We start from the raw sequence: 20,598 nt of genomic DNA on the forward strand, positions 1-20,598 counted from the left end.
GAACCTCATGGTGTTAGTGTCATAGCTATTAGTGGTGCAGCCTGGTCTTGAACCCTGTTCTCTATCTCCCAGTCTAGTTCTCTTTATTCATTTTCTCTGCCAAATATGTATAAAATTATTGCTTTAGAACCCAGCAGAAATCCTGACTGTGCCCAGCCCCTAAGGCATCACAGTCACCAGAGAACATTATGAGATGACCAGACGTTTTGGCAAAGGTTTGCATCATCTTAAGTTTTTTTAAAGCCCCACTGGGGAGATACTGGAAGGAAATATGTAAGAAATGCACTGTCCATCACTTGGTCCTTCTTTCCCTGTATCCCAAATGAAGCTTTTAATCAAGAAATCCTTTCAGCCAACATGTGCCTAGGATTGTCAGAGCCTTGTTCCAGCCCCTGGGGCAGATACTGTAACTCTGCCTACTACAGGAGAAGTTATGTGTGTGGAGGAACTAATTTTGCATGTGATGCAATGTAAGAAGGCCCTTCTTGTCCCAAGACCCAGGGTATTCTGGCTTCTGTGGACAGTTGGAAGTTTGCTTAGGGAAACTTTAAGCAAGGAGACTTTAGAACCCCCCAGGATGACTCATAGCAAAACAGATATTTTTCTTCTACTTTTAGAATTTTAAAGAGCATTTTACAAAAGCAAAACTCAAAGTGTAGACATGTCATAGGCAGTGTGATAAGAATATTTTCCCTATTCTCTACTCTAAACACTATGCCAGATTTTTTAAATCTTCTTAAAACAAAAACAAAAACATTCCCTTTCATCCTATGACCCCGATGATGAGCCCCCCTGGACTCACCCTTAATCTGGAAGAAAAATCAGGCCCTTCAGCTTGCTTGGCCTTTGAGACCATTAGCAGCCCAACCTCAACTTACCTTTTTTAGTTTTATCTTTTATATCTACCCCGATGAGCTCCCAAGTGTATTTCTTCCCTTTTCTGAGCTTTTACCACAGATGACCACCTCCCCTCTAACTCTCATCCACTTCATCTGACTCCATCCAGGCTGTCTTTTCCCAGGAAACCTTTGCTGGCCCTCCCTCCCCACCTCCTGTAGCCCGGGTCTGCAGCACTTCCCATCTGCATGGCTCACGCACCCTTTCTCCTGTGCTTCAGCTGAGGTGGTGTGGAGAGCTGGTTTCTCTGAACTCATGTTTTTGAAGGTAGAAACACTGTCATCTTCATTCTCCTTTACAGAGGGCATAGATTCTGGAAGAAGAGGTTCCTGGTGCACAGAGCAGGAGCCCTTGCCCTTTGAGCAATCCAAGGTGGTAGTGTCTCAGGGCAAAGGGGAGATACCTATGTTCAGAGAGGCATGGAGCTGGAGGGGAAATACTTGCTCAGAAGAGAAACCTTGCTCCAGGGCCTTTGTGGGATGGGATAGTATATACTATTAATATTATAGTTAAGAACATGGAGTCTGGAGTGAGGCCTGAATTAGAATCCTGGCATTGTCACGTTTACCAGCTGTGTGATCCAAGGTAAATTATCTCAAAAGTCTGGATTTCTTCAACTATAAAATAAGGGAGATAATAGTATCTACCACATACAGGCTTTATGAGGACTCAGTAAGATAGTACAATTAGTGCAGTATCATACATATAGGAAATACTCAATAACATGTTTGCTATTAACTGCTATTGGTGATTATCAGGAAGGGAGAAGTTGAACGAGGAACAGATGGAACCAGGTTCTCTCCTAGAAGTGCCTCTCAGGCCATTCAGTGCTTCAGCTCTATGCCCCTTCCCACACTCCAGATCAAGGTCTCAAACCAAGCATATTGAAGACCTAGAAGAGGCAGCTGCAACCTGGGCCACCATAGGTGACCAGAGGCCTCATTTGCTGCTGGATCTGGCCAGCTTGGCTGTGGTTACTGAGTGAAGGCTGATCAGGGCTGATGCTCTAGTTCATTCTCCTAACAGACAAAGCCTAGGGATAAGGTAGTCTCTTGCCACAAGTATCCAGAAGGACTCAGTCACAAGCAGCTCACACCTGTCCTACATTGAGGCCAGTGGATTCAACACATACAACCATGAACACGCCTCTAAAAATAGCTCCGAGCAGGGTCTGTGGGACCCACCCACTGCTCTTTCAGCAAGAGTTCATTTTCCCAGGAACAGAAATCCCAGACTGTCAGCATCTTCACACTGCTTCCTAGCTTCCAGCACTCGGTGCTTAAGCAAATTCCAACTCAAGGTCACAAAGAAAATGGAATCACTACCGGTCCCCCTTGCAGTTGGCTCAGGTTCTGCAGTAGAAAGTGGAATGAACTCAGGCTGTTAATGTGAGACTTTATTCTGTGTCATCTGGTGCTCAAATGGTTGATCTAGTAGCCTGGCCACTTGGGCCAGAAGAGCTGCAAAGGCAGACACGTAGGCCTCCTCGCTCCAGACACTGACTTGCCTTGCATTCATGTTGGGCTGCACTGAAAGTTACAGAAATAGGCAGCAGCTTCTGTGAAGGCTGTTCCTACTAGTTAAGAGCATGGATTCTGGATCTAGATTCCTTGGGCTCATATCTCACCTCTGTGTAGACTTGGGCAATTTATTTAACCTTCCTAGAATTCAATTTCCTTGACTATAATATATGGATAAACAATTCTATATCTATCTATCTATCTATCTATCTATATATATATATATATATATTTTTTTTTTTTTTTCTTTTTTTGAGACAGAGTCTAGTTCTCTCGCCCAGGCTGGAGTGCAGTGGCAGAATCTTGGCTCACTGCAACCTCCGTCTCCTAGGTTCAAGCGATTCTCCTGCCTCAGCCTCCCGAGTAGCTGGGATTACAGGCATACACCACCACGCCCAGCTAATTTTTGTATTTTTAGTAGAGATGGGGTTTTGCCATGTTGGCCAGGCTGGTCTCAAATTCCTGATCTCAGATGATGCGCCCGCCATGGCCTCCCAAAGTGCTGGGATTACAGGCGTGAGCCACCATGCCCAGCCAATTCTATATATGTTAAGTGCTTAGGAAGCACTTTATAAGTGTTAGAGTTACGGGGAGGATGACATCGATCAGAACTGACAACCTCTGGTTACTCGGGAGCCATGTACCCAACCTTGATTCTGAAAAGAGAGGTTTTTCAATCCTATGGGAAAGGCAACAGTGGATATGGTTACCCAAGGGCACTGGCTTCCTCAGTTTCCTATACCTCCTGTTTCTAGCCAACACACCCAAGATGCCTGTACATTATGTTTCCTGGTATAATTTAGAAGCTAGAATTCTGCCATCTCTGACATCCAGCACCTATAACTCCTGCCAGCTCCTTGAAGAGAGGCCTCTTTTACCCAGTGGGATTTAACAAAGTGGCATCACACCAGGGTCATTTGCTGAACAACTTGTGGGCACTGCACAGCAGCCCTTGTTGGTTTCGTGGGCTGCCAGCAGCACTTAGGGATCCTTTGACTCATCCCTGCTTTTCTCTGTCCCATCCTCCATAGCAGCTCTTTCACACTTTTCCATTAGTCTCCAACCTTATACTCCCCTTCCAACTGATGTCACTACCAATGTCCTAGAAGAAAAAAAAAAAAACAACAGCCAAACTGAGAGGAGTCTCTTCACCCTCCCTCCCTTTCACCGCAAAATGTAACTGTGTTTCAGCATCCTGTTTCATGGGCCAGGAGTCCCTTCTCTCAGCCAAGGCTATCCCGGTATCCTATCCTTGACCCAATCCTGTTCCAGCTCCTCTTGTTGCTCTGATTGTTTCTTCTCTCAGCTCCTCCCTGCCTATCTGCCCCTTGCCCTTGGTGGAAAATGCTTCTCAATTCTCAGGGAAAAAACAAATCAAAACTATCTTTGACCCTGTGCTTGTCTCTTCATGCTGCCTTGTAACTTACCTTCCTTTCACTGTTAAGATTCTTGGTGAGTTGTTAGCCTGCTTGTTCTTCTCTACTCCCTCCTGGTCACTCCTGAAGCCAGTGAGCTAGCTTTGTTCCTATAATCATCTTTTAAATTCCTTCTGTAATGTTATTCTTGCTGCCTCTAGTTCCCAAGGAATCTTCCCCATACATTTTCCTTTGTATTCATTTCCATTTGGAACTCTTGTAGGATTAATGGCATTCTTGTGACCCAAGGAGCAGCTCCTTACTTTGGCCCTTGCCTAATTCTGTGTTCTCAAACTTTGGATCTTTCATACTGAAGAGACACCAGGCTCTAAAGACTTCAGGGGAGCTAAGACAGTCACAGCGCCCACTCCACCCTAACTCTAGCACCCAGTCCTGCTGCACTGTCTCTGAAGGTGTTTTCAGTAATGACAACTCAGTGCGTCTATTGGAGTTGGCAAGGTGAGGACAGTCTTCAAAGAGTCTTCTCTTTTTACTCTCCTCCTGGCTTTCACATCCTCTCATTACAGGATACCAGCACACATACAAATGCTATTTCTGCAGCCCAGTGCTATAAGCTTTTTATGTGTCCAGCTACCAGATAAAGAGAATTTAGCAGTGACCAAGCTCAGCCAAGGTTATAATTTTGGGGAAAAAAAAATCTTGGTAAATCAAATGTGTTTCTCTACAAATCTAGCTCCCCAGGATGATCAGTTAGGAGCTTCGTGCCAGCCCCTTGGTTGGAGAGCTGATGGCCAGTTCATCTTCAAGGTGTCCTGTGTTTGCTGTGTTAGTTCCGGAAGACCAGAATGTCTGAAGGGTAGTGATTATCATAGCTTCATGGGTAGCATGTCTGTATTGGGAAGGCTACTTCGAAAGCTGCTGTTCTCACATTCTCCTAGGGGTATTCCTTTATAGCCTTCAGACTCAGTTATTCAAATGGTGCCTCCACTGTAAAGCCTCTTCTCTCTTTTGAGGGTGAAACATTTTTGTCTCTCCTCTATGCCCCTGCCATTCATGTGCATACAACTCTTTATGATAGTACTTATTACATCCTGCTGCAAAGGGTGATTTCTTTCTTCTTTCGGTCCTTATTCCCTGTAATACTACAGAGCTTTTTAAGGGCAGGGACTAAATCATTGTTTAGCACAGAAAGTGGCACCTAGTGGGTGCTCAGGATTATTCAAGTCATTTAATAAATACATGCATGGCATGTGATGACGTGAACATTGGTCAACCAAGAAGCTATTTATTTGCTGTTTATGAACTCTGCTTTGTTCTTCTTTAAAAGAGGACATTTAGATCATTGGATGATAGCCCCATCAGCAATACTTAACCTCCCCTTATATATAATTGAGGGGAGGAGGGAATAAGGGTCAAGGTCAGGATAGGCTTTCTCTTGTTGGACTCCTGGTAGCCGAGGATCTGATTGCACTCTATTCACATCGCATTTGGAAGAAATTTCTTTAACACTGTGGCAAAGATGGTAGATTGGCTTGAGCATTCTTCACCTAGAAAAAGCAGAACTGGTCTTGGGAATAGTCAGGTTTATAATAAGTGCCAGAAGGCCCTGAAACTCCTTAATAAAAAAATCTAGGGGAAGTTTTCTTTTTTATAAGCATCTGCCTACACTCATACTACTGGGTTCCCTTGGTGTTGGGTAACCAGAGTCCTGTAACAAGAATTGACTGTAGCTTTTGTGATCCAATCATTTTTGTTTATTTATTTATTTTGGTCCCCTTACTTTTAAGGTTTATGTCTTCTAAGTTTCTAAAATGGGTTGCATGTGAGTGGTACTTCTGAGCTTAAGATATAGCCTTAGTAACTTTGATATCTCCCCTGATGCCCTGTGCCTGGCAGCTATGGTTCACTTGTAACTAGTTTTCTGGATTTTGATAAGATCCTCTTGACTAGGCAGCCTGGAAACACTATACATTTTCTTTTGTTTTCTTATTCAGCTAAAAATACATGTCATCTAAATGGCTAAATAAGGAAGAACCATTTTAAGGCTTATCCAAGAACCATTTTAAGGCTTATCCAGGACAAGGCTTACCCAACGTCCTGGGTTCAAAATCTCAGCATATTTACAAGCAAAGAGCCATCATACAATTTAACATGCTCTGACCAGTTGGGACAGTGTATGTACTGTGGCCAAGATCCTGAAGGCACTGGAATTTATAGCTTATTAGAAGCACTGAAGGAAATGTAACTCTTTACCTGGCCAAGATGACAACTATTGATATCAAAAAAAAGGAAGGCAGATGCATTTTGAGGATCCCAAGGCAAGAGCTCTTGAGAAGCAACTGTTGGCTTCAAAAACCAACATGATAGCTAGAGCTGTCACACTGGGGAGCTGACTGTCTTAGGTTTTCCCACACTCCTTACTTGTATACCAATGACACCCCTGTTGTGATCTTGCCCTTGCCCCATTTGACTACTCTGGAACCAACTCCCTCCCTTAGTTCAGTGAAGTACAGTGCCAGCAGGAAGTCTCCTGGGTCATGCCAGTTGGGGAGTGCTACAGAACTGCCCTCACCCAGCATCCCTGAGGTGTACCAGAGCACATGTGAAGGGTGTGTTCTCCTTGCAAATGCCAGCCAGGCCATAAAGCAGTCATGCTGCCCACAAATCTGCAGGACCCCAGCCATGGCATCAAGCACTCACCCTGTCTAGAGCTCCAAGGAGAGACTAACGTGGCTATCCCTTGGCCAAGCTACAGTGGAAGGGCTAGGCCAGGAGAGAGCATTGTCATGGATCTGAACAGCCACTGCAGTCAGAGGGTAATGTCTTTGAGGAGGCTGCTGGGGGTTAACTTGGCGGAAAAGTTCATGTTTAACCTAAATTTGAACTAACCTCTAGATTGGAACAGAAATAAAAACCCAAGTGTTTATGATTGGTTATTACTAGCTATAAAAATTCCCAGTGTACTCATTATAAACATGTATGTAGCACATAATACTTAGAGTACACAATAAAACACTTGTACGAAAGAAAAAAATGTGGCCATGAATATATGACTCAAAAATGTGAGCACTTGTTCAGGGATAGTGGATAAGTGAACTCATCTTTGGCAATGTGGCCCAAAGACATGATCCCAGGGCTATTAGCTAATGGTGGGTTCTGCGTTGTCACTGTCACAGAGGCTTTCTTTTTGTTTTGTTTTTTCATTTCAAGCCTGAAAGTATTTTGGTCATTGTTCCCTTGGGTTGTTTGTACAGATCTTTATAGATATTTCTTAGGCATCCTGATCAGAAATATTGCCCCTGTTGTTCTCTTACACAAAAAGAGTGAATTAATTAAAACTTTTTGTAGAAGGCATTAAATGATGCCTTCTAACTGATGCTTCTAACTGAACGTTGGTCTTTTAGATTAAACAAAGCTAAATTCATTTATAAGTTAGCTAAATTCATTTGTTAAATTATAATTTAAAAATCATTTCCATATTCCTATGATTATTCAAAAACTGTTTATATCACACACAAATTTTTAGAGCACCCTACTATAAAGAGCACTCTGTAGTTTTAGTGCCACATGTTTTCAGGTATACTGACCTAACTTGACCCTTTCTGTTGCTCCGTGAAGCATGATTTTTTCTATTGAAAGGATGGAAAGCCTGAGATGAGGTGACCTACTTGAGATTACACATGGTTAGGTGCAGCCCCAGCCTCCTAATTATTCTTGGTTTGTCCTCTTTCTGCAGAGAAGGTGGTCCCTTGGGGAGGAGGATGCAATAGGAATTCTGTAAATGAATATGGAAGCGCCACAAGAAAGTCCCCAGGGACCCCCTGACTTGAAGTTCAGCTGGGCCAAATGAGGGGAAGAGGGAACCCAGAGCTCTCAGCCTCCCAGCACCCAGACCTGGCATTTGTACAGCTGTGCCTGACATGTAATTCTTTCGACATAACTTCTTAAAACAGTTGTTAGATATATTTCTGTTATTTACCCTTATTTATTCATTTTCTGATTCATTTTCTGATTATATCTTTTAGACTTTAGCTCCTGTTTATTTCTTGTTTTGTTTGAACTTAAACTTTTTCATATCCCACATCCTGCTCCCCACCTCCACCAACCCCGGTTGATGCCCATGGGCCTGTTGCATCTTGTATTCATTCCCTGTCTTAACCTTTTTGCTCTACATGGGAAATAAGAATGGAAGCAAACAGGTGGTGGATAGAAAGCCATCTATTCCACACACAAAGGAGACTGAGTGCCCTTTTTATCCTAGTACATCCCACACAGACACTCCCTATGCCACAAAGTAGATCTCAATTAGCCCCTGATGATAATCCTGGTTTGAACTATAGTTGGCTTAGGACTGACAGCCCTGTCTTAAAAATTGCCAGTTTAAGCAAATCAAGCAGCAGTGGCAGAATTCCTTTGCAATTCAGAACTATATCCAAATAGCAGGAATTCTTTCCTACAAGTCTGTTTCCAAAGGAGTAAATTTTAGTCAGTTGATCACCTTTTGAGACAAATGTATTAACCAGAACTTTTGGTTGCAAATAACAGAAACTCAGTTTGAATTAGGCCAAGAGGGAACCAACAGGAAGGGCTGGAATATATCTCTGCCTTTAGACAGCGTGCACCAGGGATGAGAATGCCTCCAGTCTTTTTCTTGGCTTTTGTTTGCTTTTCTGTGCACATGGGTTCATAGCTGTCTCTTGCTGCAAACCAGCTTTTTCCACATGGAGCAGGACGGGGCCACGGACAACCTCAGAACTATGGCACCATCACTACCATGCTCTGTTCCCAAGTTTAAAAATTCAGAGGAAGGATTTCAACAAGTCAAGCCTGGATCAAGTGGCAGGGAGATGAGGATCTTTCTAAGAAGATGGCAGCCCTCATTTATGCCACATAATTACAGTAAAGGCGATGATCTCAGCCTAGTCTACACAAACAATAGATTCCATTAAAGCAGGGTGCTGAAGAATTCTCTGCCAAGACTGATACAAGTCTTCTCTGTTCCTTTTCCTTAGCAAGAAAACAAGGGGAAAAACTGGCTGATCTAGGGTTCGCCACAATTCATGATGAACTTTCTTTTTTGGACCTTATATATCCCCTGAAAAATCTCATCCCTAAAATGCAATGTTCTCCAAGGTGCAGAAATCTTGATTTCTTTGAGTATGCCAGCAACCAGCTCTCTGTGCATGAGGAACTTATCAAGAGTAAATTTCTTACTCAGTGACCAAGGGGAGGGATGGGAGAGGTAGGGACAGCACCTGGTTTAGGTTAGGCTAGTGTCATTGTATGGTCCAAACTGCCCCTTATGTGGGGACTATCCCTGCTGGAATCTTGCTGGTCAGCCAGTCCTCTCCCTCCTGGCTACTCACAGTTCTCTTTCTGTCCTCTCCCTACTGAGGCTGATTGACTATCATGATCAACTCCAGGATCCCAACCGTAGAATACCCTGCACAGCTGATACATCTTCCTGAGGCCCCTCTCAGTTAGGGATGGCTTAGAAAATACCCACACCTTAGGCTGTTAATTGCTCAAGCTGCACATTAGGCTTGCCCAGCCACAGCAGTGGTAGCAGTTTGGGTCTTATAGAAACAGACCCTAGGATAACCTTAAGAATCAAGGAGGTGTGTTGTCACTGTTTCTGAAGACACTCTGGAATATTACTCTCAAGGCCTAGGGAAGACCTTGATATGACAACTCTGTGCTGTGTTTTATATTTGCCTCCATTAGATCTGAGGTTTAGAGGATGAATTCCTTGTGTCCAAGACGTTTTTCAGCCTCTTGAGAGCAACGCTTGATAGACACAAAGGTGGTTTGGCTTCAATAATCTTGACTAAAGGCGCTGAGTTCTTAACACTATCCATTCAAGAAGCCCTTGTCTTGATTCAGTTCCATGATATAGGAGAGGTAGTATGTTTCACTGTGGCATTCTTTAGTCAAAATTGAAGAGGATATGGAAATGTCTGTAGTTAACAATTCTCCATAGGGCACACAGATCACATGGTTCTCACTATATTTTTAGGTAACTAACCTGAATTACAGTATCAGAAACAGCTCTGACCATGGAAAATTTGAATGAGAAGATTGACTTTTCCCTGTCACATTTGTAGCAATAATCATCAAAACAGAAAGGGAGGAAGTTTGATCAAATATATGTAACACAGCTTACCGTTGGCAGGTCTAGCCTAGTGGCTAATGTCATTGATTGAGTAAAAATTAGCTCCTTCTTATATTCATCTGTGGGTTGAGCATCCTTAACAAGTATAACGGGGGTGGATGATACTCTCCTTTATAGTCACTTGCCATCCCACAGTGGGGGAACAATCGAAAATTAGCATGTAGGCCAGGCACGGTGGCTCATGCCTGTAATCCCAGCACTTTGGGAGGCCGAGGTGGGCAGATCTTGAGGTCAAGAGATGGAGACCACCCTGGCCAACATGGTGAAACCCCATCTCTACCAAAAATACAAAAAATTAACTGGGCGTGGTGGTGCACGCCTGTAGACCCAGCTACTCAAGAGGCTGAGGCAGGAGGATCGCTTGAACCCAGGAGGCAGAGGTTGCAGTGAGCCTAGATTGCGCCATTGCACTCCAGCCTGGTGACAGAAAAAGACTCCATCTCAAAAAGAACAACCAAAAAAAAAAAAAAAGAAGCCCCAGAAAATTAGCATGTAGCATCCTTCAGAATTTGATTAGACTTTCTTCTCTGTGAAATGTGGGCATGGTTCTTGCAACCTGACTTCATGCGTGGAGAGCTGGGCAACTGCTCTATCACTGATTTACCTAATCAGGAACATGGACAAGATTTTTCAGAGGCACCTCAAACCTGGAATCATGCAGGGACCCACTATCCATCCAAGCCTTCTATTTGCAATTCCACTATTAAAGAAGCAGGTATACTTGTTGACCAAGCAAGCTCTCTTTAAAGTAGAGCAAAACAGAGGTGTGTCCTAACTCAGTCTTTTAAAATATATTTCCCAATAAATTGGAATCACATTTTGATAACCACAAAGCTTGTTATGCCCTGATGATGTAGTCGTTTTATAATGCAAGAATGATACCAGAATGTGATTGAACCTGTTGCCAGGTTATAAGAATACAGAATATACAGATTCACCCAAAGGCAAATCCTTACCTTAGGCTGATGAGTATTAGCATTCAGCAAGACAATCCTCTTCTTGGCCCTGTTCTCAGATGCTTTCCAAGTTTTTCTCCAGGCGGAGGTGGCATTTGATCCTGGCCTATGCCCTTCTGAAGAACGCAGTTTTTTGTTAACATTCCAGTCCTGTATAGATCATGAAAACACATGGCTCCGACTTCATCAAAAGCAAAGGATAGTGATACTGTGGGTTTCTGTTTGGAGCATTATCTTTCACTGCTGTTTAATACCTTTACAAAGCTTGCTGGAGAGTGGTGATTTTGAAGGACCTGTAGAAGAGGAAGATGCACTGTTCCTCTAGAACAGTGATTGGGGTGGGGGAGGGACCTGTCTGCCATGCACACCACTGCTGTATGGACCAGTATGCCTGCTAGGAAAGGAGTTGGCTCCTCGAATCTGGTTTAGGAGGGACAAATATGAGGAACCACTGTTCTAGGTCCTGTAACAGTGCTTCTAGATTTTCAAATATATTTTAATTACTCAATAGAAACATTTTGTAGGAAACTCAAACATTATGTCAAAGTGCTCTGAACAGTGCCTGGCACATGTTGAGCACAAGGTGCTTGCTGTGTATTTACAGCACTGTGCCTGGACTGTATTATATTAGTCTCCATAGAATTGCTTTCACCTTTGGCCCATATTGTCCACTAACCTGTGAACTATTCTAAGAACATCGCGCAAAAGCAATGAGTTCTACTGGGCTCTGTTTACTATAAGGGTGTCATCATGGATATTGCTGATCCCATCACACAAAATCTCTCTATGAAAATGTGAAGTTTCTCCCTTGCTCTGGAATAATTATGCTTCTCCTAGGCAATTAATTTGATTTTACCTACTGATCTGCGCATCTGTTAACTGATTGTGCTTTTCTTTTTTTATGGCTGCTAGCGTGGATCTAGATTTTTGATCCCCCTTCTAGCATGTGTTACAGAATCTGGGTCATACATTTTATTAACTGAATTTATGATTTCAACTTTCTTACTCTTTTTTTGTCAACTAGTAAAAATAGTTACCTCTCTGGGTGATTGTATGGGTAGACCTTTTATTATAATGAAGAATATACTGCACACCATTTGAATAAGGCATAGTCAGTACAGCGGCTTGCTGGAGTCTGTGGAAGGAGTCTTCCCTTTGGTCTTCTCTCCTTCATTTCCTGCCAGAGAATGGGCAGCTTCCAGTGCTAGGTGGCTCCGTGTCCATGTGGACTTTGGCACTGGGGTTCTACCTGCAGAGCTTCACTTGGACACCTGGGTCCTTTTTAATTCTCTGTCCGCTGGAAATCACCATCATATGAGTTCTTTGACAGAGAAGAAGTTGACCTGCTATTAAGAATTATTCTCCTATCCTTTCTTCTCTGATTCTGAGAAAATATAGATTATAATATATTCTTGGATTCTAGTCAGAGAATTTGATCATGTGAGAATTGGAATATTAATTTAACAACAATAAACTGCCATTAACAAAGAAGTCATTTGTGATTGTTAAGGTTCTTTGTCTGTGGCATGAAAGAGCTTCCATAACAATGAACAAGACATAGGCTCCAGAGGAGCTGGAGCAGAAGACAGTGGTGTGGCAGCAAGTGCTGCCTGGCACAGCTGGCCTGGGGAGTGGCCCCTGGGCCTGTCCTCTGGCTGCACCTTCAACAAACAATCAATGAATCTTTCACTAGTGAGACTCCAGGGTTTGAATGCGGTATTCTTAGTTCACATTTCTGTTCTAGGACTGGGCATGGCTCTGTTGCCTCCCTCACCTATGCAGTGCATTGGGAAGGGGTGGGATGAGGGGAGGAAGGAGGTGCCTTTTCTCATGGAGGGTGGTGGGAGAGCCCATGCTAAAAGTTGAAATGTGGGGAAATGGCCTAGGACAAGGTGGCCCAACTCTGGGTCTCTCACATCTGCCTCTTTGCACAATTAAGACTTTCCTCTAGGGTGGTAGACACCTCCCTCGTGAATATTGAAGCACTGATTTCACTGGACCAGCTCAGATTATATGATACTCAGTTCCATATTTAGCAATCAGATCTACTTTTTCAAACTGCCAAGCCTCTGGGTGGCCTGTTGCAGACCAGTCTGGTTTCAATCTTCCATTTGCATGGAGGAAGGAGGTGTTGGGGCCAGCTTGGTGACATTAGCTTCTTCTCTCCTGTCTGCCCACAACAGGTCAGACACACCCAAGAAAGTGACACCTCCTTTGTCTGCTCGGGGCATTTGTAGGATTCTGCCTCTCCTCTGACATTTCACATCCTCTCCCTTTCCTCTCTTTTCTGTAGTTTCTGGCTACCTGTCATTTCCTTAGCTTTTGCTCTGGGATCCCTCTGGCTATTATTTAAGTTCTTCTCAAGATGTTTTGTCTTAGCTTGCTTCTCTCAGCTCTAGCACTGCGGAAATGTGATCTGCCAGCCTGGCTACCAAAGCTCTTATTGGAGGGTGGGATTGGGGTGGGAAGGGACGTGTGAGTGAAGGGCCTTGTAGTTGACATCCTCCATCCTTCATGCTCACTGTGATGTTCAGGATGGGCCTCCATGCAGCAAGGTGTGTCTTGGCTTCAGGGGACCCTGGCATGAGAGTTAGGAGATACCAAGATCTGTGCAGAAGCTGTTCCCATGTAGTCCCTTGGAGAATGGTGCCAGCTCTCCAGTCTCCTCAAAGAGCAGACCCTCATTGTCGCCATGCCTCTGGAGGCTGTGCCTCTGGCTAACCGAGACCCAGCATGTCAAGTCAAGCACTGCTGGGCCTAGAGTTTCACAGAGGCCCTCCTGACCAGGAGTGAGGTCATCCAGGGGGTGGTTGTGCCAACTTCCAGGGCACACCTTTCAGTGGCATGTGATCTGGTTCTCCTCATGGTAGTTTTGAAATCTTGTGGTTTCCTGTTTTGATGATTGGTTTTGTACATATAATCAGTGAAACTATCCTCACAAATTACATGCATCCCTTATTTCATTTAGAAGTTGGTAAGATGTTTTTCCAACCTTTTAAGTGTATTCTTTTTTTTCTGTCCTCTTTAGTCCCAGGTAAACCACCACAGTGCTGCTAGTAATGAAACCTACCAGGAACGCTTGGCACGTCTAGAAGGGGATAAGGAGTCTCTCATATTGCAGGTGGGTACTTTTTTGGTGAGAATCAGCTTATCTTGTTACCTCCTACTGTGTAGCTTCCCCTAAGTGGAAGGGAAGCGCAAGGGATTTTCTCTGTTGGAATTTTTCTCCTTCCAAAGTGTATGTTTTTAGAAAAGACTTTTCCTGAAGTAAAACATTAAGTAACTGAGGGGACAACTTAACTCTAGACTTGGTTTTGGGGGGCTGTGAATTCATTCATTCATTTATCATGCACTCCCAAGCACCTGCTTCTATACACTGGCAGCCCCATGATCAGGCTGATTTCCAGGTGCTAAGAATGAACAAAATGGCCCCTGAGTCTTGCGAGGGAGGGGAGATAAATCCTCATGCCACTAATAAAACAGAGCTGTGGGTGATACAGGCCTAAGAGTGAGTGCTAATGGAATCAAGTCCAAATTATCTGAAGCTGGATCTAGACTGGTCACTTTGAGGCCAAATCTCCTGGAGCTGGTAACAGGGGCTAAGCCTTTGATAGCTGTCTTGCTGGAAAGAGAGGAACTCCAAAACCTTTTATGGAGAAAGATAGTCAAGGGAGCTTTTTTGCTTTTGAAAGTTTGTGTGCCTTGGTAGGACATAGAGTTAGGTATTCTCATAAGAAGGCTGTTGAAGAGGCAGGCCTAGCACTTTGCTGTGTTAGCTCTTGAAAATATAAATTGATTTAGCAAGCATTTACTCAAGGTCTGGTATGCATCAGATATTAATTGGTGATTTGGAAAATATAAAGGCTAGTATCCTAATCCCAGCTCCTTAAAAGCTTAAAGGGTGATGAGTTAGACTGCTGGTAGAATGAAGGGAGGGGTTGAGGGGGAGGCCTGGCACCCACCCCAGGCTACGGGCTTTAGCTTGGAGCAGTAAGGTTATGAGGAGGCAGTGTGTTCGTTTTTTCTCTTTTTACCTTATTTATTTTATTATTTCATTGTATTTTATGAACATAAGAGTAATGAATGATTTTAGAAACTTTTAAAATTCTAAAAATTTGAAGAAGCAGGTTAATATTTTGGCCTTTTGTCCAGTGTTGTTTTTTTTTTTTTTCTTTTGCCTCTATTCTAAATAACTGAGCTCATACCAAATATACAGTTTTACATTCTAGTTTTGTATTTTTCTTCATTTCATTGATTTCTTCATTATAAAATAATTGAGTATCTACAACTTGTGAGATGCTGGGATGCAGCAGTGAAGGAAGCAGACTAAGTTCCCGTTCTTGTAGATCTTCCATTTGAAAGAGAGAGAGTGGACCAGGTGCAGTGGCTCATGCCTGTAATCCCAGCATTTTGGGAGGCTGAGGCGGGTGAATCACCTGAGGTTAGGAGTTGGAGACCAGCTTGACCAGCATGGTGAATCCCTGTCTCTACTAAAAATACAAAAATAAGCCAGGCATGGTGATGGGTGCCTGTAATCCCAGCTACTCGGGAGGCTGAGGTAGGAGAATTGATTGAACCCAGGAGGTGGAGGTTGCAGTGAGCTGACATCGCATCACTGCGCTCCAGCCTGGGCAACAGAGCGAGACTCCACCTCAAAAAAAAAAAAGAGAAAAAGGAGAGTGTGAATTGGCTATAAGCCAATACATAAACTATTTCAGGTGCTGGTAAGAACTCTAGAAAAAAGTAAAGCAGGATGAGGATTGTGTAGTAAAAGGAAGATCTCCTTTACAGGAGGAAGCCAGGGAGGGAGCCATGCAGATACCTGGAGAAGTGCATTCCAGACAGAGCAGGCAGTCAGTCCGGCCCACACACTGAGGCAAGAGTGTGCTTGGGGTGTGGGAAGAACAGCAAGTGGCCATTGTGCCTGGAGTCTGTGCCCAAAAGGGTGGTGCGAGCTGCCTTTAGAGAGGTAGCAGGGGGCAGATTGAATAGCACATTGTAGCACAGATGTTTGAGGGATGTGTAATTTGAAACTCTTATCCCAATGACATGATTAATGAAAGAGTATCCAATGTAAGATTTTGCAGTATGAAATTGCAAACTTTTGAACCAGGACCCTTCATGATTGAAATAGCACATTCCTATTTAGAGAGGATTACAATTTAATTTTTAAAACTCCTGTGTAATAATGCTCCCTTTCACATTCATAGTTTTCTAAAATTCCAAATTCTTGAATAATCCCCATTTAAATAATCCTAACACAATTGGGAAGCTGCTTACCAGTAAAGTCAGAAGTTGACTCTAGTGGTTTCTACTCTACTGGGAGCTTATGGGCAGACTCCAGGAGTGTCTGTTACGTGATCACTGCTGTTCTGCAGTGGCCCAGTGGAGCTGGTTAGGCAGATTCTCAGCAGGGTAGAGCCTCTTGCTTAATGCACACAGCAGCTTAGCCAGACTGAATTAATTTAGAGTCCTTGGCCCAGAAAGTTTTCCTGGTTCCACTCATAGAACAAGGCAAATCACACATAACAAAATACTTTGTTTCTAGGATTAGTTAAAAACAAAACCAAAATCTCTTATATCTTCATTATAATGTAACTCCTTAAGAAAAGGATTTTCATCCTTTTTTTTTTTTTTTTTTTTAAACTTCTGTATCCTCCAGTCCCTAAAATTATGCCTAGCATCTGTTAGGGTCTCAAAAATAGTTGTTTTTAGTGAACAAATGTCACATTTTAGGACCTTTATGTATTTTGTCTGGGTTTCCTATATCCCTTCATTCGTAATACTTAGAATCAGTGTTGAGGTTCAGAAAGCCCCTGGAGCTGAACAATTAGCTATAGAATGCTAGAGATCCTATGAGTCCTTGAGTATCACCAACACATGGCCTCAAGGCATGGTATAGCCCATAGAAATGTTTAACCCTCATAATAAGATTAACCAGAAAACATCCTTCACAAACAGAAACTCTGGATTCCAGCGAGCAAAGCCCACCCCCAGAGTCCTGCCCTTTTGAAAGTGGAGTTAGTTCAGGATGGCTGAGTGTTGGGCCACAGGGATTAATAAACACCCACCCACAAAGGTTTGCGTGTAAGGTGGACCAAGTTGATAGAAAGAACCCGTTTTTTTTTTTACGTTTTTTTTGGTTAAAAGTGGAATGTTAACCATGTGTCAACTCCAGGAATATGTTTCAATAATTCATTCATCATTTGGGAAAATAAAAATGGAGATCTTAAAGTAGGCATATTAATTTAGATTAGTTCCTTTTTAAACAGGCGCTTTATAATTCAGAAAGTTTATTTAAACACTCATAAATGAATTCACATCAACTCATGCTCCATCTATTATTCCATTACAGACTGAGAAATAATTCTGGATAATCTATATGATTATCCAGAATTATTTAGGCCTCTAACCAAAAAGGTCTGAAGGATCTCAGTTTATCAACTGTTAATTTCTTCACTTTGGGGAGGACACTCATTCTCTTTTCTTGCTTTGAGTCATCTCTTAAAGAAAAAGGATCCTGGGGCAGTTTGCTAATAGAGAAGGCTATGAAAACCATTGTTAATATATAGTTAGGGAATAATTTGAATGACTTCCTGTAAATGAGTTTTTACTAATTAATATTTTTAATAGAGATTCTCAGCGTTCTTCAGAAAGATGACTTTTTTTCTGCCACCGTGTGTGTAATGTGGCTTCTCTATATTTATGACTTAGAGTCATGTTTTGGCCCGTGAAGCACAAAAACCTTTCTGGAGCCAAGTTTTGTCAGCGCTAATACATGCCCTTTACAGCCCACATTCCTTAATTGCATCAAAACACTCGCCTGATAGGTGAGCAGTCCTCACACCCTTATGAGAGACGTAAGGTCATTGGTTAGTTTCCATGAAGTTTGGAACGCTCTTCCACATGAGGTTGCAGAAGTCCTGGCAAGCCAGCTGAGATGTGCCTTGGGGTTGGGGCTGTTTTGGAAGAGGAATAAGGAGCAGGAGTCCAGCCCAGAGGCAACTCCTGTGTCTGTTGGGTGTTTTACTCTTGAGTCTGTCAAGAGCAGTAAACGTGACCCATGTCATCAGAGCAGTGGCCGAGATTCCCTGGTAAGGTAAGAATCTAACTGGAGCTGCCTTTGTTCAGGATACTTCCTCCACCTGCCACTCAGCAAAAAGCAAAACTGTTCACTGTGTATAAGAGTCAGTGGTGAGGTTTCACGGCTCCCCTGCGGTGGGGAGGCTTTCCTGCACCATGTCAAGTCCCTGGTCCTTCACCATTGCTTTATTTCCTGGAACAGGTGAGTGTCCTCACAGACCAAGTAGAAGCCCAGGGAGAGAAGATTCGAGACCTGGAAGTGTGTCTGGAAGGACACCAGGTGAAACTCAATGCTGCTGAAGAGATGCTTCAACAGGTAAGGGTGGGTGCACTGAAGGCCCTTGGGTTCTGAAGCAGCTCATGTGCTGAAGCCCCTTTGTGTGCCCAGGCTACAGCTCTCACTGTCTGCTTTCCCATCCTGCCTGGAGGCGGGATTGGCTGCTCAGTGTATAGTGTTTATACAGCAGGTGAAACCAACCTGAACGTTGAGAGTGGCAGAGGGGGTAGGGAAAGGAAGGGCTACCCTGAGACGAATAACCTGCTGAGCTGGTTAGACTGATTCCCAGATAGCACTTTCTCCAGACCTGGTGCAGTGAGGGAGCGCTTGGCTGGGGGCCTCACCCTCGTCCTGTGGGTGCCATCTGGAGTTTTAGAAAGTCAATTCTCAGCTGATTCTGTGCCCCTTTCCCATCTCGCTCTACCTCTTCCTACGCTATATAGTTTTTAAAATAAAAATATTATATAAACAACATTTTAATATAATTTAATAGATATCAAAATGGAAAAAAATATTTAACTGTTCCCTACCATTCAAATAATGTCTTCTCCTTGTTTTATTTTTGTCCTTGTTATGTGTACATGTACTTTCCAAATCTGTAGTCACAAGAGATATGCAATTTAGTCCTCAGATTTTGTATGCTTAATATTATATTTTTCCCATTTTAAATTTTTGCTGTATTGTCATCTTTACTATCACTTATAATAGATTTTCTTAGTAAAAGTATCAGAATTGACTTAACTTTTTTTCAATTCCTAAATATTTTTACTGTATTATAAATAATGAGCTACAATTTTTTAGGAAGGGGTGTTACATTTTTATTGTATCAAAACTTTTCAGAATTTGTTGAGAAGCTAATTAGGTTTTTAAATGAAATGTATTAATATATCTAATCTTAAATTTTCCTTACATTTTAAGTTACATTTTAAGTTATCTAGAAAATTAAACAATGACTGAAGTTTATGTGTGTATGCCTTATAAATCCTGGCATAGTACTTGGCACATAAAAGGTACTCACAATTACTTAAAGAACAAAAGTTTGTTCCTTAAAATGAGTGGATTCAATTAGAGGACTACTTATAATCTTTCCTCCAAAAGCGCTAGCATTTTTTTTTTAATTGTCATGATCAGCATAAGACTCAGATTGTTTCTTGACAGCATACTGGTGAACACAGGCTTTGCATTTTACCTTTGGTCTTATGACAAACGTCTTAATTCTGGTGTTTGTTAGTTTTGTTTGAGTGCCTTTGAAGAACTTTATACAAATGTAAGTCAGTGTTTTTATATATATGTCTTCATAAAAACCAGTTTCAATGATTCAGGAACTTTTGTTTGTTATCTTTTCATTGCTGATTAATAAATTACCACATTCTTGGCGCCATTTGATTTTCTACTTAGGTTGTGTGCCATTTCTCTTGTTCATAATATTTCCTAAAAATCTGACTAGCAAGAGGAATTGAGGCTTTTTTTTTTTAATTGAATCTTTCTTTTGAAGACCCAGGAAAGAAAATAGCCTGATGGAAAAAAATCTCAAATGATGAAAGTATTTTCACAAAGAGTGCAGAAAACAACCTACTAGATTGTGTTTTCAAGTCTGCACAAGGTGTGGTTTTGAGGTGAGAAGGATAAGGGAAGAAGATGAAGGAATGGTGTAAACAATCCAGAAAGAGAGCAAGAACATTTGAATATGGAAGGGAACGTGTCAGAAGGTTGATGTTTCAGGAGGGTTATGCTGGGAGAGCAACCACATAATCAGAGGTCAACAGAATGCTGCATTGTAGTGCCTGAGTTATCTGACTGCCTGTGCTGGCTTCTCTGAGTCTTCTCTACATAGCTGTCTATGGCAGTGTTTCTGCTCCATTGTCAAAGTCTCTGTGTCAAGGAGTCTGATTGTGATGCCCAGCACCACTTGGGGAGAGGCTGTATAGTTCCTCTAAACATCATCCCATGGATGGCATTTTGGACTTTTTTTAAAGTCATAAGCTCAATTACTTTTTTTTTTTTTTTGAGATGGAGGCTTTCTCAGTTGCCCAGGCTGGAGTGCAGTGGCACGATCTCCGGCTCACTGCAAGCTCTGCCTCCCGGGTTCACGCCATTCTCCTGCCTCAGCCTCCCGAGTAGCTGGGACTACAGGTGCCTGTCACTATGCCTGGCTAATTTTTTTTTTTTTTTTTGTATTTTTAGTAGAGACAGGGTTTCACCATGTTAGCCAGGATGGTCTCGATCTCCTGACCTCATGATCCACCTGCCTTGGCCTCCCAAAGTGCTGGGATTACAGGCATGAGCCACTGCGCCCAGCCTCACTTATCTTTTTTAG

At 42.6% G+C, this 20,598-nt stretch overlaps 1 protein-coding gene across 8 annotated transcripts in view; it reads left to right on the forward strand.

Moving 5' to 3' along the window:
• Positions 1 to 20,598, forward strand: part of PPFIBP2 (PPFIA binding protein 2) — a 144,230-nt gene that overhangs the window by 65,497 nt on the left and 58,135 nt on the right. For all 8 annotated transcript variants that reach the window (XM_030828952.1, XM_030828958.1, XM_030828959.1 and 5 more), the window contains 2 exons: positions 13,950 to 14,042; positions 18,207 to 18,320. In XM_030828952.1, coding sequence (XP_030684812.1) covers positions 13,950 to 14,042; positions 18,207 to 18,320 — 207 coding nt within the window. The remainder of the gene's footprint in view (positions 1 to 13,949; positions 14,043 to 18,206; positions 18,321 to 20,598) is intronic.

Source organism: Nomascus leucogenys, chromosome 15, assembly GCF_006542625.1.
Source record: "Nomascus leucogenys isolate Asia chromosome 15, Asia_NLE_v1, whole genome shotgun sequence".
NCBI classification, from domain to species: Eukaryota; Metazoa; Chordata; class Mammalia; order Primates; family Hylobatidae; genus Nomascus; species Nomascus leucogenys.